Raw genomic sequence first — 26308 nt, forward strand, 5'->3', positions numbered from 1 at the left:
TCGCGCCCCCGCAATGCACTGCTTTTGACTTCACATATTACATCACTCATGACATGGTCAGTGACATCACTGATGAAATCTCTGATGACATCTCAAATGACTTCACTGATGACATCATCCACAGTATCTCTTTTGCACCCACCCACATCCAAATATAACTTTTCATACACCCACTCCAACTTCTACACTAGCATTGTCAAAACCATTGACATATCCATACCAGTACTTTCACACTCACTCACTGATTCATAGGTCTTCATACTCGTCTACTCGGTTACCCATACAGCTACTCATACACCAACTCACTAACTAATACAGTCACTGATATATCCACTCATACACCAACTCAAACACAGTCAGTGACTCATACAGCTACTCACTCACCTATAGTCAATATCACAGACAATTACTCACCTATACAGTTAGACACACACCCACTAATTTATTTATATAGCTACGAACACATTCTCACTCACCTATACAATCACTGACACAAGCACACACTCACCCATATGGCCACTATTGCAATCACTCACTCATATACTCCAACACTCACCTATAGGGCCTTTCACATATGCACTTACTTACATAATTACCACTGACACATCCATTCCCTCATCGAAACAGCTATACACACACACATCCACCCATACAGCTCCTTACACACACATGCACACACACACACACACACACACACGCACACACACACACACACACACACACCATTGAGCCACTGACTCACCCACTCACTCATCCATACAGTTACACCTCCTCTCACCCACCCACACAGACATTGAGACACCCATACAAGTTCTCAGACAACAAATCACTGACCCAAACAGAAACTCATGTACCCACTCACATACCTATACAACCACTTAGACACCAACTGACAGACCAATACAGACATTCACACAAGTCACTCACCCATACATTCACTGAGACACCGAAAGACTCACTTATACAGTCAGTCATGCATCCACTGAATCATCCATACAGTTAGTCATACACGCACTGATTCACCAATACACCATAGTATGTATATTTAACACTCATAAACTTTTTTAAAACACTCATTTTCACTGGATGATATCAGTGGTAAGTGATATTATCCATATAGGAAATGCTCAGTACTCACTGACTGTCATCCGGCTTCGGAAAATACCTGAAACCAGGTCGCCGCTTAAGTGCCAACAACCAATGGGTTTGGGAAAACATTGTGAATCTGAGGTATAGTGAAAGGAAATATTTTTTTTCTTAGTTTTAAGTGCTAAGGCTACAGAGATGATGTACATGACTTACTGTATGACGAACTGTAATATCTAATCTAATAATGTGGTTATTTTGTCATTGACCACATATCTAGTCTCCATGGGATGCTCTAGGTTTTCCAAACATTTGAAGGAACCTTTATTGCAAGGCAGTACTATATTAAGTAATATAAAAAGAGTGAGTCATAATTGAAATGCTAATGTATCATGAATAGTAAAAATGTGGAATATTGTAGAAATTTTGGAGAATTTTGTGTGATCTGAAATTTTCTATAAATTAAGTATATTCCGTTTTTTGGTTAATCTAATTTGAGTTGTTTCAAATAAAACATTGAACATTTTAATGCAGAGTTGGTGCCTACATACAGTCATCCATATAATTTGAGCCATTCTAATTCAACACCCTCCTCCTGGTTCTAAGTTGAGACTAGCCGCTTCAACTCACTCACCTATCTGCAACATCCCAAACATGTTTCTCAACCTAAAATTTCTTGATGCAATTTGTAAGCCACTATCTACGTACACTTGCAACTAAGTTTATTATAAGCTTTACTTGTAAGTGTTAATATTTCCAGAAAACTCTCTCTGTTCTCTGCCATCTCATAATGGGGTTCACCTAGACATTTAACTAATTCTAAATGTTTCTTTTGATCTGTTTTTATGTGTAGTAATCTAAAGCCATCCACACTATATAAAACTACAAACAAGTAAATACACTGTTGCTCATCTTTCAAATGGCCCATCCAGTGTTGCGAAAAAACAGAGCTCTCTTTACCCAGTTCTGTATCTCTAACTATCGCCAACCGTAAGCATTCTAGAATGTTTAGTTGCTGGATGATGACAACTGAGGCTTTGAGATGTATTGTGACGTCATTCACTGGCTAGCTGCTTTAATAATAGGTACCAATTCAAAGGTATAGATTGCACAATTAGTCTAGAATAGGTAAATCATTAGATATCTGGGTTATCACAATAATAAAATGACACCATTCAGACTGAAAACCATTTGAAGGAGAGCCAGCACACAAAGTATCATACACAAGATGACCATGGGAGCTCGACTGCAAAATAACTATTTCAACACTCTTAGCATGTGATGGGATATGGGGCGTAAGGCAGGGGCCTGTGGCTCAGGAGGGCCCCAAAACCCTCCAGGGAGACCTTAACCCTTCCAGGGACCGCAATACAGCTGAAGGCCAATGAATATCTCTAAGAGATAGGAGACTCTGGGGCCCTTCATTACATTCTGCAGGGGGCCCCCATCATTTTTTGTTACGCCACTGGGTGGTATGTACCTGGAGAACAACAAGGGCCGCAACACCACCGCCCTGCTGGAAAACCTCGCCAACCTCGGACTCAAGCAACTGGTCAACACCCCCACCCACTACGCCGGCCACACGCTTGATCCCGTCTTCTCTTCCAGCAAGTACATCACCTTCAGCCACGCCACAGGACTCCACTGGACCGACCACAGCTGCGTCCACTTCAGCTTCAAAAGATCCACGACCCACCACCACCCGCAACAGGTACCTCACAGGAATTGGAGCAAGATCACCGCAGACCAGCTCACCACCTCCCTCAGCCAGAGCCCACCCGCCAAAACAACGGACCCCAACGAAGCAGCCCGCAACTTCACACAGTGGCTGACCGCCTGCGCCGACGACCTCGCGCCACTAAAGAACCCTCCCAGCAGACCCAGAAGCAAGAAGGCATCCTGGTTCACCGACGACCTCAAGGACTCCAAGAAGACCTGCCGCACCCTCGAGAAAGCCTGGCTCCTCGACCGGACCACCGACAACATGACCGCCCTCAAACACGCTACCCGCAAGCACCACCAGCTCATCCGCACCACCAAGAAGAAATCCCTGAAGGAACGACTGGACAACAACGCCCACGACAGCAAAGAGCTCTTCACTATCATCAAGGAGTTCTTCAACCCCAGCACCGGCACCAACGACATCACTCCGTCACAAGACCTCTGCGACTCCCTCGCCTCGTTCTTCCACCGCAAGATCGCCGACATCCACAACAGCTTCGGCGCCCCACCCACGCACCCAACCGTCGAACCAACGCCCCCCACCGCCACCCTTCGCACCTGGACCACGGTGACCACCGAAGACACAGCCCGCACGATGAACACCATCCACTCTGGATCACCGACCGACCCCTGCCCACACCACGTCTTCAACAAGGCCGACTCCACCATCGCACCCCAACTCCAGAACATCATCAACGCCTCCTTCAACACCGCCACCTTCCCGGAGAGCTGGAAGCACGCCGAGATCAGCGCCCTCCTGAAGAAACCTACAGCGGACCCCACCGATCTCAAAAACCTCCGCCCCATCTCGCTCCTCCCTTTTCCTGCTAAAGTCATCGAGAAGATCGTCAACAGACAGCTGACCGCCTTCTTCGAGACGAACGGATCCCTCGACCCCTCGCAGTCCGGCTTCAGAGCCAACCACAGCACCGAGACCGCCCTCATCGCAGCCACCGACGACATCCGGACCCTGCTCGACAAGGGGGAAACAGTGGCCCTCATCCTCCTGGACCTCTCCGCTGCGTTCGACACGGTCTGCCACCGCACCCTAGTCCAGCGCCTCAGCAACATCGGTATCCAAGAGAAGGCACTGGAGTGGATCATCTCGTTCCTCGCCGGAAGAACACAAAGAGTCCGCCTCCCCCCGTTTCGCTCCGAGGCCACCGAAGTCATCTGCGGCGTCCCGCAAGGATCTTCACTCAGCCCCACCCTCTTCAACATCTACATGAAACCTCTCGCAGCCATCGCACGCCAGCACAACCTCAACATCATCTCTTACGCCAACGACACCCAGCTGATCCTCTCCCTCACCAGAGACCCCGACACCGCCAGAACCTGCCTACACGAAGGGATGAAAGACGTCGCCGAGTGGATGAAGGACAGCCGCCTGAAACTGAACTCGGACAAGACGGAAGTCCTCATCCTGGGATCGTCGCCCTCGCCTGGGACGACTCCTGGTGGCCCCCAGCCCTGGGCACCGCACCCAAGCCAACTGACCACGCACGCAACCTGGGCTTCATCCTGGACCCCTCCCTCTCAATGACCAGACAAGTCAACGCCGTCTCCTCATCGTGCTTCAACACCCTGCGTATGCTTCGCAAGATCTTCCGCTGGATCCCGACCGAGACCAGGAAGACTGTCACCCAGGCACTCGTCACCAGCCGACTGGACTACGGAAACGCCCTCTACGCCGGAACCACAGCCAAGCTACAGAAAAGACTCCAGCGCATCCAGAACGCCTCCGCCCGACTCTTCCTGGATGTGCCCTGACGCAGCCACATCTCCAGCCACCTGAGGAACCTGCACTGGCTCCCCGTCGACAAGAGGATCACGTTCCCGCTCCTCACCCACGCACACAAGTCTCTCCACGACCTGGGCCCCAAGTACCTCAACGACCGCCTGACCTTCTACACGCCCACCCGCCAGCTACGGTCCACCAGCCTCGCCCTCGCAGCCGTACCACGCATCCGAAGAGCCACCGCCGGAGAAAGATCCTTCTCTTACCTGGCTGCCAAGACTTGGAACTCCCTCCCCATCCACCTTCGGCTGACCCAGGACCATCTCGCCTTCAGGAAACAACTCAAGAACTGGCTGTTCGAGCAGTAGCCTACCCCTCTCCCCAAGCGCCTTGAGACCCTCCCGGGTGAGTAGTGCGCTATACAAATGGCATGATTGATTGATTGATTGATTGTACCTTGTCTGAGAGTACAGAGTTAATTTTAATGTTGGTGCACCCTGATACAAAGTTGCACCCTCAAGGGTGGAGGAGTGTTTGCATGCTCACCAGTAAACTACATTCACTGTGGTGGGAAAGGATGTAAACAAGCCTATTTTAATTTACAACGTTGCTCTGTTAACCTAGATGTGGATTTGGGACTGGCTTGAAGTGAAGATTGACCTTCTGATGGCATTTACTTTCTAGTTCCATCCTAGGATTTTTCACATTATCCAAACTTCCTTTGCTGGGAGGCTTGGGCTCAGCCATGGTCATGAGTAGCCCAGCCAGTTGTTTGAGGGCAGTGTGTACATGCCTTGAGATGCCACAGTCGATAGAACCGCTAGCATACTGTACCTGATGTTTATCATTTGTATATGTCAACGTTATGCACTCAAGATCTGCTGCTGTGCAGTAAAAAGGAAATCCAAGGCCACTGTATAGCCCAAGGGTGGTCATGTCTTCATCTGTGTTGCATGAAGAGCCCTTGTGTGCAGTGTGTTCGGATCTTCCAACCCACCATCTCAGTCATTTGCAGAGAAATCTCAGCAAGTAATTCAGAAGGTTCAACCACTTGATATGATAAGGGTAGGCTTACTGCGCTCTCTCTGATGGTTGCAACAGATATGGCAATTATTCATGTTGGATGGTGGAACAACCTGTCTCAACTGTAAATCCCCTTACTGGATGAGGCTTTTTACAGCAGATCAAGATCTTCTTCTGCTTGTACTTGTCCAGACCTACTAACATGAAAAACAAATTCACCGTGTGAGGAGGGGGCAGGCCTTCATGCAGATGATTGCCTGAGAGGCACTTCTGCCACCTTCCTCCACCAACCTCCCCACGCTCCAAAAACACACAAAAGCTTGCAGAGCCTGCCGTTGCTATCCCAGGGTGTTTTCACACCCCAGGTTGGATATCCTCTTCTTAGAGCCTCAAAAGACGAGCTGGAACCCCTCTCAGGGCAGGGGATTCGAGCTCGCCCGCACAATAACAGCCCTTCACCGGGCGGCTGTGTGAAGGGAGCCGATATTGTGTGACATGTGGTGGCACCGTATGAGTTGGCAGTTCGGCGTACCAAAGGCAAATACAGCAAGATGTAGCCATGACTGTCAAAGACTGGCACATCAAACAGAAGCTGCAGCTCTGGCAGCAGCAACCATGGCAGCTCCAGGAGAGTGCACATCCGATAGCACCTCCAGGAGAGCAATTGCCATGCGAGGGCGAGGGAAAGATGGTGACTGATGTCACAGCGTACCAGTGAGCTACACAATGATGGAGACATGAGTCCAGGAGAGACAAAAGACTGCCTCCCAGAAATTGCCATCACTCCAGCATCATCTGAAACCACACAGCAGGGCCAGAGAGCCAATGCCTTGCAAAAGGGTGAATAGCTGTGGTGCTTATAATGCAGCATAAACCACTCTAGCGGAGTGGGGTAACACCTCTCCAGAAGAGGGTTCGATAGAGATGGAACGCACCCCGACAAACTGCTCATCAGATGCCCTACCAGGGCGACCAATCCTGGATCCAGCAGGAGATGGGCCAGCAGGAAGGAAGTGAAGCGCTCTGTCCAACTCTCACAGGACCAAGTAGTCAATCAGGAAGTGTCACTGCAGCCCCTTTCTAAGCTTCTGTCGGAGGAATAACACCTTGAAGAGATTGAAAATAGCAAGAGCGTAAAAAGAAAATATAAAAGTATTCCCAATATGATCCCAAATTAGGGATGATTGTATGAAGGACTTGGATGCTAAAGGGAAGCACCACTCACCACATAGGGGCTGTGGGCTGTGGAAGTGACAGAGCCATACTATCAAGAGAAACAATCACTACTGTCCTCCAGGAAGAGGTAGTGTCAATTTATGGCGGTCATTAAATCTTGTGCGATTCAGTGACGAAATGGGAGACACAAGTCCGAAATATTTGCCATAGTCTTCCTGAACCTAAACCCATATTTTCACTTTCAACAAAAGGGGCCATGGGTCCATTAATCACTATGATTTTACTCATGTGTGATTAATCTTTCTTAGGTTTCTGTTTGTATCATTATTTTGACACATATCTTGCGTTTCCTTTTCCCGGTAAATAAGCTCAATTTTGGATTTAATTGTTTTTATTTATGGAGAGACATCGTGTAAACCCCTCCACGACTCTTACTTTAAACCTCTACTTTGTTTACACATAACCCTTAATTCTTATATGTACAATTCTCGCTTTAAAAAAAATTATCACGTAGGTAAGCCACCTTACTCTTTTTCTTAAAGATGAATCCAAACCCTTTTGTACGCTTTAACTTGCCCTATCCATTACATTCACCCTTGATACTTGTTCCCTTCTAAATTTTTATAGCCTGTCTTTGTATTTCTCTTCTATATTTTTGTATCCCAAAGTAATTAACAGGAAAAAGGATATCACAGATTAAACTTATATACCCGGGTCTCACTGCCCACATGACTACGTTACCGCATCACTGATGCATTCAATCTTGTAATTAAATTAATGCCAGTTATACTAACACATGAAGAACAGCAGCACACTTGCTACTCATGAGTGGCTTGAAGGTTTATTACTTACCAGTACCCAGCCAGTCACTTCGTGCTTTTCAGGGCCACCGCGCGTCTGAATGGCGAGGTTGTCGCGGTCTCCAGGTAAGAGCTCCATCTTCTGCACACCATAATTGGTCCTGATCACCTGAGGAGGAAAGAATGAGGCAGGAGATTAAGCTTTGTTGATTAATTCAGGATACTCCAGCTGTTTATTCAGTCTTACGTCAGAACCGTAAACACTGTAGGGGGCTTCAATGCAATGTTTATGCGGAGGATGTACGGCTGTCAGTGGCAAGTACGTATTGGGTTCTCTTATAAAGGATACAAACTCAAGCTCATCTTAAAACTCATTTATACAACTTGACGCTCTCTGGTATTTTGGACTGTGTCACCATTTAGTAGTTTTTGCTGGTATATCCAACTTCCATCACTCTTTCTTGGTAGCACTCCCACCATCATTAACATTCATACTCTGATGACAGCTGCATTCTACCATATTTGACTGTGTTTTCTGCTAGTCAAAACTATTAAAAATAAAAACTGTAAACATTATTTTATCCTCAATGATTCTCAACATTGTGTTGGAGGTCAGTTTCATGTATTTCACTTCACTTGGTCACCTATTCCTACTTATAAGCAAATTGCGTTTCGGCACACACTTTCATTTGTCCCCGAACTGGATTTATAACTCAGGCAGTAACTGGCCCAGTATTGCTGTTCACATGATTTTTGCAGGTACGACCTGGCCCAAATATTGAGGGTACACTGCATAAATTCTCAGTCTGCGCATGTTGCGAAACAGGAAACGATGCAATAATCCCACCAGTTTCCCCATTTTGAGGTCTAGTGTGGAATGGTGTAGTAAATGTGCATCCAGTGAAGTAAAGTAGAAAATCCAGTAAAATATTGTTATGTATCAAATGTGGAATTACCATCCGGGATTGAACAGCTCATGGAACGAGCCAATAAATGTCCACAAGATTAATAAAACTGTGCCACTGCTCTTCCCTACCTTGCGCAGTCATTTGTATTGTTAGATGTAATGTAGAGTACACTTCCATAAGCAGTAGATAGTTAATGTTCTTTTTATCGGCCATGCACCTGTATCCAATGGTGAGTGCCTTTGTGTACATGGAGATGGACTACCAGGAACACTTGTTTAAGAACTCATCACTGAATAACTGAAGAAACTCTCTTTCGTGAAATGTGGTCCTCCTGGTGGTTTACATCATATACGTTATTAAAATACCTATGTCATATGTCTTTTGGTATCACCAGGGGCTTTAATGTCCTACCCAGCATTGCCATCTGATGGCAATTGCTTTTCCATATTCCTTACACTATAAAACGAGAGAGAATGGCGACGAGGAAGAGTTAAATTACTGCTAAATAATTTGTATTACGACCACATCCTTAGTCCTTAGCCCTGCAGAAGGCCCGGGACATGTGCTGCCTGGGACCTGAGTGAGACCGCCTTTACATGTTCAGATGTTTGGCAAATCGTTGCCTTTCTTTCATTGAAATCCGTCTGCTTGCGCAATAAGCTGCGGGGGAAACCCTTACTGCATGGGAAATGCATCACACCATACTATCTGCATGATGAAGGAAAAGCAGAAGGGGGTTGTCCTATATAGTTGCCATTTCCTCCTAAAAGTGGAGGAACGCACTGAAATTCATATTCAAGTAACTAAGGTGCCAAACACCAACGAGCAACACCTTGAGTTACTGTGCAACTGTGCTCCTGCCACCAACCGGTAGATATTATTTTAGAAATGAAAATTTGCAAGTAAAATTAAAGATCTAAATTTAAATGATGGTGAATCACACAAGGCTACTCTGAACGCATGTGGGACCAAGGGGCATATTTAAACTTTCAAGCAGCGCAGCACAGGGCAGCAAAGCACCTTGATGCGCTGCGTGAAAGGACAAGGGTCTGAATGCACCGTATTTAACATAATACAACGCATTCCTATCCTTTGCTTGCACTGGCGTCCTTTTGGTACAAGGGTGTCTGTGTTGTAGGCAGGATTGGTTTTGAGCAGGAAGGGGCACCTTCCTGCACAAATACAATACTGAGAGTCATTTTCCTCTTTCTATGTGTGCAGCAGAAAGTAGCACAGATAAACAGAGGCAGTAACGAGGAGAAATAAAGATATTTCTCCCTGATACGCCTCACCTGGAGAGGTGAAGCATTTTGACGCATTCTCAGGTCTCATAGTAATGGGAAATCTGGGAATGCGCCAAAATCCATGGGTGGATGCATGGGAACACCCACTCCACCCATGAACGCCTTCCTGGGGTACAGTAATGCAAGGCAGTGATTACTCTAGATTTATCAAGCCACGCAAGGTTGTCTTGACTGGTTGATAAATCTTACTTTAGTGTCGCATCGCCCTTGGGCCCCCCCCTTGCTTGGCACAAGAGTGACGCAACACTTTCATAAATATGCCTCCAAGTTACCAATGCCTAGTTTTGCCCTTCAAAGTTTCACTTACTTCATTGTGTAATCCTGCTACATTTTTCCAAATACTATTCAAAAACCCTCATAAGCAGACCCTTTGGTGTTTCCCTCACTTGACATCCCATGATCCCTGTTGTCGGTGCAATGCGTTCCGAAACACCAGCCACACCAAAGAACTGCATGTGGAATGCCTAGAGCCTGGTAACATACATAGCTTTTTTAACATGTCTAATGTCTCATACTTTTTGAATTGTCCATATGAAAAGAATTAGAGGGAAATGATGATAAAGTAGGTATAGTTTTTGATCTTAGAGTATTAAGGATTCTGCTGACTCACCCTTCCATAAAACTGGTGTCACATTTCAACGAAACAGGTCATAACTCTAATGCAACTTGGTAGCCAATTCTGGGACATACTATTACACTGAATCAGAAGGCAGGGTTTTGTATCCTCCTTATTCTGTATCCTTAATATATTTATCATACAAAGTTCTTTACGTGCAAATTAAAAATTAAGAAATAAAATGATGTGAAGAACACAATTGTAAAATTTATTTTTCTTGTGCTCGCTTCAAGTAACGTGCTTATAAAGGAAAATAACTGTTGAATGGGGCGGCGAAGTGTCCTGATGAAGGCCATCTTTGAATCATAAATGGGCTGAAGCAGCATTGAGTCTTTTGTTTCACGATACTCGCAGTTGTATTATTTGAACTTCGCGCTTATGTCTCTTAAATAGCGTTAAGGTGGTTAGCTGCCACTATATCATCAAGGTAAGGAGATAAAGTAAGTATAGATCAGCTATTTTTAACTCGGCATGTGTGTACCTTGAAGAGCATCAAAGTACATAGACGTGAAGTTAAGAATATTAAATCTCTGTATTTATATATGTATATTTACTTCGAAGATATAGTGATAGTCAACCTTCTGCAATCAACATTTTTGCAGGAGGAGATTAAATACTCAAGAATGAGGTAGAACGCCACCTGGAGAAATGTACTGGACTCTGCTTCCCACTGCATCAAGAAAATAGGATCCCCACGAATCTTCTTTTTTAAAATGTGCGTAATATTAAGTACACATGGCGTAGCATTACTATGCCGAGTGCAGATTTTCCCCCCACTTATGTTTAGCCACTACATTTACTAGTTACAATTCTTACCTGCTCCATTAGACCCATTCTATTCACCACCTCCTCCAGTGTGGGGCGAGTTTGAACATTGTTGCTTATGCTGACCTACTGTCCTGCTCCCAAACATGGTTTCTACTTATCTGGGTTTGAGCAGGAAGATTTTGGGTTGTGGGCTTACCTGCTTGGGTCACAGGAAACACATGCGCCATTGTATTCTTTTTTTTGTGTAGGAGAAAACAGTTGACCAGATCTACTAAACCCTACTGTGGCTGCAAAGACTGCAATTCGCAAAGCTACAGAGTTTCCGAGTTAAAATAGAGTTTTACCATGTACTAAACTCCTTTGAAAAGTTAAAAAAGGCTTTCCGACTCAGAACAGGAGTTTTGCGATTCATTATGGATCACAATTAATAGTGTGTGAAGGGTGTCCCTTGCTAACTTCAATTCACAGTGTTATCTTGCCAAAGGTTTACAACCGCAATTACAGTCACAAATCATTAAAAAGTTCCCAAGACCCTGACCAGGGTGCTAATTGACTGTGAAAGGCGGAGCTGTGCCTGTGAGATAGCTTCCCCTCTGTGAATCATCTTGGGCTGCCTCGGAGGAAGCGGACAGTGGTCAATGGAACCAATGAATGGATAAAATTTTCTTTTTTTTTGAAGCAGCACCTAACCCGTTAATGCCATTAATGGACTTTGCATGGGCGTCCGCAGAATTTTTTCCGGGGGGGGCAAAATGTTAACGTCATTACCATCCTCCGACATGATGTGTGCCAGGTGGGGCACAAGAAAAATTGTGGCGCAGGAGGAGCAGGAAGCAGGCCGCATATGATCTCATAGACCATAATAACAGAAAAACGTTTCAACAGCACACTCTAAAACCAATAAATAAATAAATCAGTCAGTCCTGAATTAAAACTCGCGACATGAATACTTATGCACTCATGAGTCACATATTCTGCCTTGTGGCATGTTACTTTTTCAAATCCCCTTCTGCTCCAGGGAACCCATGCAGGTTTCTTCTATTTCTCGCCTGTGGTTTCCACACCCTTACTATTCCGAGAAAAGAAAAATCAAAATATTTTCTCGCTAATTACAATGTTTTTTGAGTCACTTTTTAATACCAAGACGCGTTACTAAAGGTGATTTTCATAGGAATGAGCGGCGAGGAGGGTGAAGGAAGCGTCGCGCGCTGCACGTTTCCCGCCCAGTGCACGCGAGAGCGCGCGACCGCTGCTGACGCCGTTTCACCTTTAACATTAACGATAATGAAGCGAACACCAACATGCCTTCCTGTTGTGTTTATTCACTCCACACACGCTGCATATTCACAAAAGCTCGCCCCAGAGTGGAAACATTCCTGTAATTTACTCCCGGGGATCTGTTGCTATTCATTAACGTTGCGTGTCGCGTGTCGCACTCCCGAGGTTTACGCAAACAGCGGGGCGTCTCAAGAGGAATACGGTCCGGGCGCGACTATTATCCATCTAACACACGCAAGGTGTATTTCCATTACAGAAAACACGTATTTTTTTCGACTACAGATACACAATGGTTATTCAGTCCCATTGCTGGTGTCTCGTGGAATTCCCGGAGGATTTTTTTTTATTCCACTAGGGCGCTACCAGCAGGTAAACTCCCAGCAAGGATATTGTGAATAACCTCGGATCTTGCTTAACCGCACTCTCCATTTGTGTCTTGAGTGCACGGTGGAATGCACTCAGCCATCGAATGCCTTCGGGTACATACAAAGACACAATGAGGAAGATACGTGCTTTCTGTTCTTGACTAAGTCATTCTTAACATGTGTATTTAAAAGGCGCAATACGTTGTAACTATTTAAAGTTTTTACATCATCTAGACTGTCTCCCATTCACCCATGAGTAACCAGATAATCGATTGCCAAAGTGCAAAATAGTGAAGTATAGAGAACTGTGATCTGGGGTACGAAAGTGTGGGGGCGGGGCAGTAACACTGGGGGCTGGGCGAGTGAGGCATGCACTTGATACAGTGGCTATCGATGCATTACTATTACTTCATACGTGGTTCCTGTTATGTCCCGGTTACAGACTGACATCCGCAGCAGGTTGAGTAACATACAGAGCTGAGCAATCTTTCTCAAGTAATAAGAACTTTCCAGCAGGTGCATTAACCCACCCACTCACTGTACTATCTCCAGAAGGTTACAAACAGATCTGTGCTGCAGGTACATCAGTCTACTGAGCTACCTTGGAACATGCATATGAGGGCGTGGATAGCTCCACGCGGCTTGCACAAGGATATCTCTTGTGCAGTTTGGACATGCTATGACTCACTTACTTTCAACTTCAAGCTGTGGGTGGGAGCAGGCAAGCCCGGGCCTTCAATCGTGCTATAATCTTGCCGGCCGTTTTCCCAAATTCCTGCTCCTACGTGTCACGGCCCTGGCCTGGAAACAAACACCACTGACTGCACTCCACTGTGGGGGTGGGGGCTGTGACCTTACGCGCGGGCATGGGCGCGCGGTACTTTGCAGCGTAAGATAGGTCAGGTGGCACTGCGCGCAGCACTCTCCGTCTGCCGCCATGATGTCATAGGGATTTCTATGGTGCTGCTGCCTGCTGGCCTAAAATTATACAAAAAAGAGGCCTGCCTGCTCACAAAATTAAAAGTTCCGATCTCCGATCATCATCCATTCTACTATATAACAAACAATGCATGGAAATAAAAATGGAAAATAAAAATGCCACTGACTCAGCACCAGACATTGCAGGCCGGGTGATCATCCAGGGGGGGGCAAGTGCCCCCCCTTGCCCCTCCCTGCGGATCCTTTAAAAAACATGTTTCATATTCGGGATAATTGTTGGCGGTCTGCTGTCCCTTTCAGACCACCATCTCTGCGTTATCAGCCAATTGCGGAGGGTCTCACATTGTCACCTGTCAGATTAATACTCGGGCAGGTCATGAATATGCAGTTTGCAAGGCCACCTATTAAAGCACCGGACTCAATGCTAATTGCTTTTCAATCAATTCAAAGGCAGGTCGGTGTGCACATTGCACATACTAGTTTGCAAATGGGTCTTAGTAAATCGGTTCCAGTGTAAAGTTGGTACCCAGAGTATGTTCCCACTTGGAGAAAGAATAATGCATCATTGTCCTGGCCTGTTTGACTTCGACAAAAGATAGCATCCTTCTTCACTGACCTCTAAATGGCGAGCAAGCCGAAGGAGACTTAGAAGAGTTCTTCGGGAAGTCTGGCAGACACAAAAAAAACATGCCCACACTCCACCCATGAACAAAATAAATTCATCCAAGTTGGAAAAACAGGTATTGCACAATTAATTCATCAAAAAGACACGAGCGATGCTTACAGTACGTGAAGGTTGATTCTGGGCGGACACCGTTATTCAGTGTAAACCAGGGAACAGAAGCGAACACCCCAGGCAGGTGCTGAACTTAACATTGGCCGTCGTTTGAGCCCCGCCCTTCATGTACAGGATCGCTACAGGGCCAAATGGCGAACGTCCAAGCTGAACATGAAAGATTCCTAGAATGCCTCGCATGCCAATCTTCAGCAACAGTCCACTTTCAGAGTGCAATGACCAAAAGCGGGTTTGTGTGAGCTGATCACTCTGAGATTGAATGTACTACTTCGGTATGTGTGAGTGCACTCTGGAATGCACACTCGTCGGCCTCAGGAGCATGGCTCGAGTCGGGGTACCACGCGAGTGGACGGCGTCCCCCCACTTATTTTACCAGGAGCTCGATAACTGGAGCAAATGGAGCCACAAGTTGCTCCCTCCCCACTGTACTAGAAAGAAAATCCCATAACAAAGCAACATCTTGGACTACAACAGTTTGGAAGTTGATTCTAGGGCCCTATTACTGGACAGACTAAATTAGAAGACTAAGGCCAGATTTTCATAATAGTCATGCAACGCAGCACAGCCCCAAAGAGTCTGCGCTGTGTTTCGTGACAGCGAGGGAGCAGGATGGTGGCATATCCACAGAGAAATGGCTCTCTCCTCCTCTTTACCTAGCGCTGGCATTGATTTCAGCTGCCATGCGCTAGACAAATACCTTAGCATCATAGTCCTAGGGTGCGTGCCTGAGTCTAGCATAGGTTTCGTACAGGAGGGGTACCCTTTCTGTACAAAATACTATGCCTAAACAAGTTTAAACACTGTTCCCACTTTGTATGTGTGCCGCATAGTGCAGCACACATGCAAAGTCAGAAAGGAAAGGAGTAATGAACACATTTATCCTGTTAACGCCTCATTTGAAGTGGTGTTAACTTTTTGCACTAAACCCTGTGTACAATTGTTTGTGTTTTGCGTCAAAAGGCATGGGTAGTAGCTTGGGAATGCCCATGTACCACCCATGTAATGTCCCCTTGGCGCTAACTAACACAAAGCAGTGCTTTGTGCTGCTTTGTGTTACTTTCAGGGTACTTTCCAGCGCAAAACAAGTTTTGTGCTGGAATGTAAATTGATAAACAAACATTTTGTGCTGGTTAAGTGCAACACGTTTGAAAAACTACCCCTTAAACTGTTTGCATCGTAAGTGGTGAACTTAAAAAAAATGCATGGCGGACATATTTGGCAAAAGACAAGTATTTTTCTTGCATCATCCTGGAAAGCCAATGTGCCAGCATGTTCTTACTTAGGGAACAAAAAGATGTTAATCCACCAACATGTTATTATGAAAGCAAAGAAAACCGAATGACATGCATGGATGATTAGTAACAAGCACAGTGTATTTAGTCCAGTCTATGGAATCTAAACCACATGCACGTCCTAAACAAAAAAAGTCATAAATCAACAATAAAAAATGTCCTCTAAAAGAAAAAGCCGTAAATCAACAAAAAAATGTCATTTTGTCAGCAAAGTAAATGCATCATAAAACACACATGTTTTCTCAGTCACAAGCTATATGTTATTTTTGCATCTGCAGTCTTATAAAAAACTGCCTCATCACCAAAACCTAGTGACAGAAATGGGATGGTGTAACCATGGATTAAATGTCATGGCATTGATAGACTGCCTATCCATGCAAACGGAAACCGCAAAAACACATGAAAGACACTAGTTAAAGGGAGCTGACGCAAAGCCCACTTTCTCTCTGTACTTCTGCTTCTCCATTTTTAGGTCTCGCCTAGCGACGCTGCACATGCGCTGCACGTTTTGGCGCGATCACTCTTGTGGATTTAGCTTCCAAAGGGGAACAGGAGATGTGTATGCGCCCGGACAGGCGATGTGCACGTGTACGGCTCGAGCACAACGTGTGCATGGGTTCTGTCACAGTGCAAGAAATGAATTATCTTCTGCTGGTGCCCCATATTTCATAAGTTTTATTTTCTGCAAGAGTGGCGTGCGAGAGAGGGCGCTATGTGCGCACGGGAAGCCTGACACACAGCTCATTAGACGCCCAGGAAGCCGGAAGTAATTGCACAGATCTCTTGGTCGTTTAATCTGCCACCGACTGCTCAGCTGGGTAACAGGTCAACAATGTACAGCGGCATCGAGGCAGCCCAGCGGACGGGCGCGAACACATTGCGGGCAGGTGGGGCCGGGGCCAGCCACAGGCAGCCACTGCGGGCACAGCAAACATGCCGGCAGGCAAAGCCAGCAATGGGGGCACACTAGCAGGCGGACAGACAGTTCACTATTATCTTCAGTATAGCGCATGGCTGCCAGTGGTGCGGCTTTATAGCGCTGTTGTATTGTATGAATTATTGCAGGCAGGGGTGGGCGGGGACAGCCACAGCAGGCACTGCGGGCACAGCAAATAGGTCTGGCAGGCAAGGCCAGTGCAGGGGACACACCAGTAGGGGCTGAGACAGGTCAGCATCATCTTCAGTATAGCGCATGGCTGCCAGTGGTGCGGCTTCGTATCGCTGTTGTCTTGTACGAATGATTACAGGCAGGTGGGCTAGGGCTAGCCACAGGCAGACACTGCAGGCACACCACCAGGCTGGCAGGCAAGGCCTGTGCAGGGGAACACACCAGAAGGAACAGAGGCAGTTCAGGGCTGTGAGAAGTTGGCCTGGTATATGATGTTCACTATTCTAGTGAGCACCTTGCACCAGTCCAAACAACCCTTATGGTGCTGGTTGTAAAGTCAACCTTATAGACCAGCTATCATAGTGGTAGCCTGGACAAAGCAGTCTTAGGCTAAACTCAAGAGGGCATGTGAAGCCAGCTGTTTTACCATATGCAATCCCTTTAATACAAAATGAAAGGACACCACACAGGACATATATATAAAATATATATGTATTTATTACTAAATTAATCCTCTGAACTCTTTATGAGGTCAGAGGCACAAGCACATCACATTTACCGTTGATTCTTGTATGACAACTTGCTCAAAAAAGGTGCATTTTAAGAAACAATTCTAAACACAGAAAATAATCGCAATTTAATGTTCTGCAACCGCTTCTTATCGGTGTAAATAAAACTTGAATTACTTGCTAGGTAAGATGTTTAATGTGAACATACCAAGTGGACAGACGCAACGATTATAATTTTGTTGAAGTTTTCTAAAATAAAACAAAAAATACGAGCTTGTGGCAGCAAAGGGAGAGAGCTGCCTCAAAGCACTTTGGGCCAGATGTAGGTAATTCCTATTTACCGACTCTTAAATACCGAATCATACCGATTCGGTATTTAAGAGTAGGTAAATAGGAAGGAGGCATATGTAGGTAAATCTCATTTTTAATTTACCGATTCTGTAACAGTCGGTATTTACCGATTCTGTAAATACCGAATCGGTATTTCACATTGATTCCTATGGGCCTTGAAGCCCATAGGAATCAATGTGAAATACCGATTCGGTATTTACAGAATCGGTAAATACCGAATCCTGCAAGGGTGCAGGGGGTGTCGCTTTGACACCCTCTAGCACCCCAAGTACAGGCTTGTGTGACATGTGGCACACATACATGCCCTAAGGGCAGGTCTGTGTGTCACATTGCACAGGTGTGCATGCACACCTGAATTCGGTATTTTACCACACAATAGGATTGTGTGGTAAAATACCGACTCTTAAGGGCCTGTGGCACTCTTAGGAGTGTCAGCTACATATGGATTTACAGAATCAGTATATTTAGCGAATCGGTAAAATACCGAAGTGGTAAATTTACCGATTCGGTAAATATACCGATTCTGTAAATAACGACCCACCTACATCTCAAAAGCCAAATACCGGTCGGTAACGGCCGAAATCGGCCGTTACCGACCAGTATTTGGCTACCTACATCTGGCCCTAAGTACATTGTTTGCTATATTGTAGATGATGTGTTGACATGAGCTCTGATCAGTACCACCTAAACCTATCGTAGCTAGACCTCAGACATCCCGCGAAGTTCGGGAACCGCCCACCATTACTCACCACTCAGTCGAATGAACACATCGAAGGTTGCACCTCCCTAACCCGCATACTGCACTGTCTGCATGAGCACCCATCTTTCCTCCAGATGATGGCACCCGATTTAAAGTTGGGGACGTGTTGACAGGTAGGTTGTTGTCAGGTACCAAATCATGCCAAAACTGGCCTTTTAAACATACCAGTCGAGTTTATCTCTGGTATATGTCTTTTTATCTGGGAACACCTGTTAATACAGCCACGGCAACCACTGCACTCCCACTTTTATCTCACAGTTTGTTAGTATCTCTCCTCCTTGGTGCCTATCCTGTTGTCAGACTATATGATCTACAGAAACTTTGGTTCCTACTCTTGGCCTACCGCATCTGCCAACATTGAGACTGCTTTGAAAAAGGGTTAATGCTTATAGTGATTGACATATTAAAAACAGTACTTGCCAACGTGACCAAGTGTGGCTTTCACAAGAGTGCATGCACACACCACCATGTCCGCATGCATGAATTTTCTTAGTGTGTGTGTGTGTGTGTATGTTCCCAGTACACCCATATCTACCTGTCGTCTTGTTAGTTCTGCACATGCATCATAGGAACGCCAGACCTCTTGGCTCTGCTAATGCTTGTTATCTTAGTGATTGAAGTGCAATGCCTTATTCTGGAATACGTCATCGGTGGCTTCTTAATTACTATTCAACTTGCCTGTATTTCACAAGTATTTGTTATGGCAGGATAGAGATTTGTGGATGGATGTTAGTGCAGTAATGTTTTAAGAATTAGTGAGTGTGAATGAGCTTTTCATAACACTAATGCAATGTGCAGTGTTCATCTGTCTTTGTGCCCCCTCCCCTTCAGTTTATTTGAAGTTTAACCTAGAACCTTGAAAACTATATTTATTTATTTATTTATTTTCTTATATAGCGCAGGATTCGACCCCCAAGTGGGTATCTCCGCGCTTGCGCATAGGTGCAGATGCTGGACTGATAATAGAGATGTAGAACTACCGGTGAACTATGAGGTCGAAAAAAGATGGGTTTTAAGGCCCTTCCTGAAAGATTGAAAATTTAAGTTAGTTTTTAAGGCAAGTGGAAGTGAATTCCAGAGAATGGGGCCTTTGTGGGAGAGGGCACGTACTCCCTGTCTTACTCTCTTAATCCTGGGTACCTGAAGCAATTGCTGGTTGCTTGAGCGGAGGGAGCGTCCAGGACTATAAGGGATGAACTTATCTATTAGGTATTTAGGGCCTGTGCCAAAGAGGCATTTGTAGATGGTACAACAGATTTTATATTTAACCCGCTGCCGAACCGGCAGCCAATGAAGGCTATCCAGAAGCGGCCGGGAATTGAGTACCAGTCTTGCTGCAGTGTTCTGGACCACTTGCAGATGATTAAGTTGTTCCTCATTGGCCGAGATGAGCAGGCCATTGCAGTAGTCCAATCTACTGATCACCAACGTCTGGACCAAAGTCTTGCGATGATAGTCAGGCAAGAGTGGAAAAACACGTCACAGAAGTCCGATGGTGTGGAAACATAAACCAGCAACTTGATTGGCATGCTGGCTGAGCTTTGGCTGACTGATTCTTGACCTCAGTATCTCTTAACAGCCACTTTTTCTGCTCATACTCACACTGATCACCAAACGTGAACATCTTTGATGCGAGAAGAGATATGCTTTGGCACCCCACATCTGACGCTTGCAAATCGTGAGATTGTTTTGATTGTTGTTCCTTATGAAGACTCTTTATTAAGTCTCTCATCAGTGCTGCTTTACAGTTAGTTGTTTCTTGGTGACAATTTAGTCATGTGATCAATACTAGTAACTCTTTGTGTTTGCATCATACTTTTACTCCGGGAGCTTGTCTTAATTGCCGGTGTAGGGGGAACCCCTTGTTGATACACCCTGAGACTTAACTCACATCTGAGAGTGAGCTTTCTTCAACAGGTCTTTGAGCGTTAGCCAGGATTCATATTGGCGTGGCCGGGAGCTGTGGTTGGGACTGGGACACCACGCGATATGATATGGCGTGTCGAAGATAACATGGAATTTGCTCAGTAAGAACATTTGGATAGATGATGGCAGGGTGCATAGCTCACCAACCAGGCCAGTCACTCTTAAGCGATTTGAATTCTGAAATGTGATTTCGTTTTCATTTATTGTATAAACTCTAGATAAGATTCTATTACTTTAAATTATGGTAAAAATTCTCTTGGCAGGAGAGGATGACACGCAAATGGTAGGGATGGAGGGAGTCCAGTTTACTCGGATGCAATTGGTGTGGAAGGATGGCATTGTTGCCTGGTTCCCCAGAATACACCCAATTGGATTAGTGCTGTAACAGAGGTAGACTTATTCTACTGCTGAGGGCATTTGAGATCCTCAATGCTGTGACCGAAAGTGATCTGAAGGTATTAAAATTGCAAGGGGGCACCGTGGTCCACCAGACAGACGCTTCTATTTCTTGTTACCCTGACACCTTTCCTCCAACCTTTCGCTAGGGTGAACTATCCAATAGGTGGCACACTTTGAGTCAAGTGCTTCCCGTTTGAAAGCATGTTAAATTTAAAAGTCTGTGCATTTGTCCTAAAGCCATCGATGAGAACGGCCCTGTATTATACAAACATTTAACACTCCTTACCATCTTTCTGGAGGTCTATGCTCTGCATCAGATGGACTATTAGCTCTTCATAAAATTCGTAAATGCAGAGGTGTAGGTGGGTCTTTTTCTTAACCCCTTCCACGCTGATGACGAGCTCAGCTCATCATGAGGTACACCGCTCGTACGCTCATGAGCTCGTCATGAACCGCGGGATTTCGCGATTCTCAGCGCACAGCGGGAAAACGCGCCACGTGCATGTGGTTAAGCAACAACCAGGTCATAAAACTCTTCCCTTATTTGCTGAATCTTACTTCAGGTCACAAGTCTGTCTAAAATCTTTTCCAAAATTTTGTTGATTAATGTACATGCTTTACTCTTTTTCTGTACTGTTTTGGGTGGGCATCGTGGAATGATAACCGTGATGGTATTAGTGTGCTTTGCAAATTATAAAAAATAAACAAGCATTTGCAATGCAAAGCTTTCAGTAAGTGCACCTCTTTCACTACCAGCCTTGCTTCTTATAAGCAAGGATTATAAGTACAAAGTGCCTGTTTACGCACAGCTGGATGGTTTTCAAAACACATAAATAAATGCCATTGTCATTTACAATTCTAATAGCTCAAACTCTTGCAAATGCGAGACCTATTGCATTGCAAATGCTTGTTGAAGAAGTTTTGACATGAGGTCTTCCAGACAGAAGCGGTCTGTAGCAAGGTATAAAACCTGTATAAACAATTTAAAACCACAAATGTCCAGCGACATTTTAGAAAAAGGCAGAGGTGGAAATGATCCAGCTTGAACATAACACAAAAGCATAGTTGCAGGAACTTAACATAACAGCTGTCTGAAGAAGTATCAGTATTTAGAGGAAAATGCTTGCCATTTACTGTTCACATGACTAGGAACTGGAAAAAATGCTCCTGTCATTTGGTGCTCTGAAGCAGCCCACACCTCTGCGAGAAGAGACATCTTTCTAGTCACTCTAAGTACACCCTTTAAATCAAATGCAGACTGAGTGAGCGAATGAGTCTGCCCTTCACCCAATTCCATAAATACAGCCTTTAGGTGCTGAGGCTGGGGATTTAATTCAACATGTTCAAGGGAATAGATATAAGAAAACCAACCCAATAACCCAGTAAAGTCTGCTCTTTAGTCAAATGAGGAAATAACATACCTGTATTTGCACTGTTATGGATCAGCTCGAGGAGTTGGGAGGAATACAGAGAGGATGCAGCATACGGGGAGAGAGCAAGCAATATTATGCAAGGGAAACATCCTTTTTAAAGAAGGCTTTAAAACGATAAGCCTTAACAACGAAACCATTTTAATTAACAACAAGGGGTGGTGATGGACAGAGTCTCTGAATTAAGCAGAAAACTCTCACCCAGTCAAGAGATCAGGGCTAGATCCAACACCGTTTTTTAGCTCACTGCATCATCCCAGTTTCAGAACCTGGCTGTATGCAAATTAGTCTGTTCCTGTCCCAGTGCATGATGGGAACAGGGCAAACCAAACTACAAAGCCAATTCTTACACTGGAAAGGAAACAAGCTACCGGGGACCGGTTTCTGGCATTTCAGCCTCTTCGGCCCGGCTTGCTTGAATCCTGATGGTGCAGTGAGCAAGGGACTCATGTCTGAGCATACCCTTCCACGCTTAGGGTGGACAAAATAATTAACAACAAGGGGTGGTGATGGACAGAGTCTCTGAATTAAGCAGAAAACTCTCACCCAGTCAAGAGATCAGGGCTAGATCCAACACCGTTTTTTAGCTCACTGCATCATCCCAGTTTCAGAACCTGGCTGTATGCAAATTAGTCTGTTCCTGTCCCAGTGCATGATGGGAACAGGGCAAACCAAACTACAAAGCCAATTCTTACACTGGAAAGGAAACAAGCTACCGGGGACCGGTTTCTGGCATTTCAGCCTCTTCGGCCCGGCTTGCTTGAATCCTGATGGTGCAGTGAGCAAGGGACTCATGTCTGAGCATACCCTTCCACGCTTAGGGTGGGCAAAATAATTAACAACAAGGGGTGGTGATGGACAGAGTCTCTGAATTAAGCAGAAAACTCTCACCCAGTCAAGAGATCAGGGCTAGATCCAACACCGTTTTTTAGCTCACTGCATCATCCCAGTTTCAGAACCTGGCTGTATGCAAATTAGTCTGTTCCTGTCCCAGTGCATGATGGGAACAGGGCAAACCAAACTACAAAGCCAATTCTTACACTGGAAAGGAAACAAGCTACCGGGGACCGGTTTCTGGCATTTCAGCCTCTTCGGCCCGGCTTGCTTGAATCCTGATGGTGCAGTGAGCAAGGGACTCATGTCTGAGCATACCCTTCCACGCTTAGGGTGGACAAAATAATTAACAACAAGGGGTGGTGATGGACAGAGTCTCTGAATTAAGCAGAAAACTCTCACCCAGTCAAGAGATCAGGCCTAGATCCAACACCGTTTTTTAGCTCACTGCATCATCCCAGTTTCAGAACCTGGCTGTATGCAAATTAGTCTGTTCCTGTCCCAGTGCATGATGGGAACAGGGCAAACCAAACTACAGAGCCAATTCTTACACTGGAAAGGAAACAAGCTACCGGGGACCGGTTTCTGGCATTTCAGCCTCTTCGGCCCGGCTTGCTTGAATCCTGATGGTGCAGTGAGCAAGGGACTCATGTCTGAGCATACCCTTCCACGCTTAGGGTGGACAAAATAATTAACAACAAGGGGTGGTGATGGACAGAGTCTCTGAATTAAGCAGAAAACTCTCACCCAGTCAAGAGATCAGGGCTAGATCCAACACCGTTTTTTAGCTCACTGCATCATCCCAGTTTCAGAACCTGGCTGTATGCAAATTAGTCTGTTCCTGTCCCAGTGCATGATGGGAACAGGGCAAACCAAACTACAAAGCCAATTCTTACACTGGAAAGGAAACAAGCTACTGGGGACCGGTTTCTGGCATTTCAGCCTCTTCGGCCCGGCTTGCTTGAATCCTGATGGTGCAGTGAGCAAGGGACTCATGTCTGAGCATACCCTTCCACGCTTAGGGTGGACAAAATAATTAACAACAAGGGGTGGTGATGGACAGAGTCTCTGAATTAAGCAGAAAACTCTCACCCAGTCAAGAGATCAGGGCTAGATCCAACACCGTTTTTAGCTCACTGCATCATCCCAGTTTCAGAACCTGGCTGTATGCAAATTAGTCTGTTCCTGTCCCAGTGCATGATGGGAACAGGGCAAACCAAACTACAAAGCCAGTTCTTACACTGGAAAGGAAACAAGCTACCGGGGACCGGTTTCTGGCATTTCAGCCTCTTCGGCCCGGCTTGCTTGAATCCTGATGGTGCAGTGAGCAAGGGACTCATGTCTGAGCATACCCTTCCACGCTTAGGATGGGCAAAATAATTAACAACAAGGGGTGGTGATGGACAGAGTCTCTGAATTAAGCAGAAAACTCTCACCCAGTCAAGAGATCAGGGCTAGATCCAACACCGTTTTTTAGCTCACTGCATCATCCCAGTTTCAGAACCTGGCTGTATGCAAATTAGTCTGTTCCTGTCCCAGTGCATGATGGGAACAGGGCAAACCAAACTACAAAGCCAATTCTTACACTGGAAAGGAAACAAGCTACCGGGGACCGGTTTCTGGCATTTCAGCCTCTTCGGCCCGGCTTGCTTGAATCCTGATGGTGCAGTGAGCAAGGGACTCATGTCTGAGCATACCCTTCCACGCTTAGGGTGGACAAAATAATTAACAACAAGGGGTGGTGATGGACAGAGTCTCTGAATTAAGCAGAAAACTCTCACCCAGTCAAGAGATCAGGGCTAGATCCAACACCGTTTTTTAGCTCACTGCATCATCCCAGTTTCAGAACCTGGCTGTATGCAAATTAGTCTGTTCCTGTCCCAGTGCATGATGGGAACAGGGCAAACCAAACTACAAAGCCAATTCTTACACTGGAAAGGAAACAAGCTACCGGGGACCGGTTTCTGGCATTTCAGCCTCTTCGGCCCGGCTTGCTTGAATCCTGATGGTGCAGTGAGAAAGGGACTCATGTCTGAGCATACCCTTCCACGCTTAGGGTGGACAAAATAATTAACAACAAGGGGTGGTGATGGACAGAGTCTCTGAATTAAGCAGAAAACTCTCACCCAGTCAAGAGATCAGGGCTAGATCCAACACCGTTTTTTAACAACGAAACCGGCACGACGACAGTCATTACTATGCATGTCTTTACTACAAATCATCTTCTACTACGAATGGCATTACAACCCATGCCATTACAACGAAAATAGAACTAACGCTGCTGCTTCCTCCCAATCAGCACGAAGGCGCATTTACCTGGTGATATAAGGGTGTACACAAAACCTGCCCTGGCATTGTGAAGTGAAAAACTGTTGGTGCAGCGTTAAGAGGGAGGTGTTGTTTGTTGTCCAGTCCAGTAAGGGTGAAAGAGCAGTGGTGGACGAGACAGATTCTCGGCGTGCATGATAATTTGTTTGTTTGGGTCTTTATTATTTTTTGTGGCAGACAGTTGCTCGATTCTTTGTTGAGAGCTGAAGGACATCAGCTAGCATTTCGGCAGGATGCCCTGTCGGTTACAGATCTCTTAGTTTTGAGGCTCGCCAAGACAGCGGAGAAGGAGACAGCGGAGAAGGAGAGAAACCTCCGGACACCTTTCCCCGTTAGGGGTCCCCGACAGAGGAACAATGAAGATGGATCAAAAGAGGACTAGTTGGGGGCCAGGAAAATACCCCTTTCAAATGTTGCCCAAAGTGCCACCACAAGTTTGCACAACGCGATCCACACAACATTTGTAACCTCTGCCTCCTGAGGGATCACAAGGATAAAGACTAAAAGGCCTGTGCGGTGTTTGTGTCAAAGACGCTCAAGGCACGCCAAAAGCAGAGGGAGGACCATTACGCAGTCATGCTCTAAAGCCAGAAACAACCATCACTGAGGGACTCTGGCCTCTCAAGTGATGAGGACAACCAGGGAGAGTCCGCAGAATCGACACACAAGGGGGTCAGACGTCAAGATCCTTGAAGGGGACACCGAGAAGAGGCGTAGAGTGAAAAAGGCGACATGGGACATAGAGAAGAAGATGGACAAGGTAAGAAAACCTCACCCATTGGAAACCAAGGGCCCCGAAAAGAAGGCACAAAAGGCAGCCAAGGCGTAAAATAAAATGACGATCGAGGGTCA

General features: G+C 45.7%; 1 protein-coding gene across 1 annotated transcript in view; it reads right to left on the reverse strand.

Moving 5' to 3' along the window:
- The window catches only part of IGFBP7 (insulin like growth factor binding protein 7), a 148017-nt gene that overhangs the window by 28298 nt on the left and 93411 nt on the right, over window positions 1–26308 (reverse strand). Inside the window, exon 3 of the mRNA XM_078676201.1 lies at window positions 7598–7714. Coding sequence (XP_078532327.1) covers window positions 7598–7714 — 117 coding nt within the window. The remainder of the gene's footprint in view (window positions 1–7597; window positions 7715–26308) is intronic.

The sequence above is a fragment of the Lissotriton helveticus genome, chromosome 2_1, assembly GCF_964261635.1.
Source record: "Lissotriton helveticus chromosome 2_1, aLisHel1.1, whole genome shotgun sequence".
NCBI lineage: Eukaryota > Metazoa > Chordata > Amphibia > Caudata > Salamandridae > Lissotriton > Lissotriton helveticus.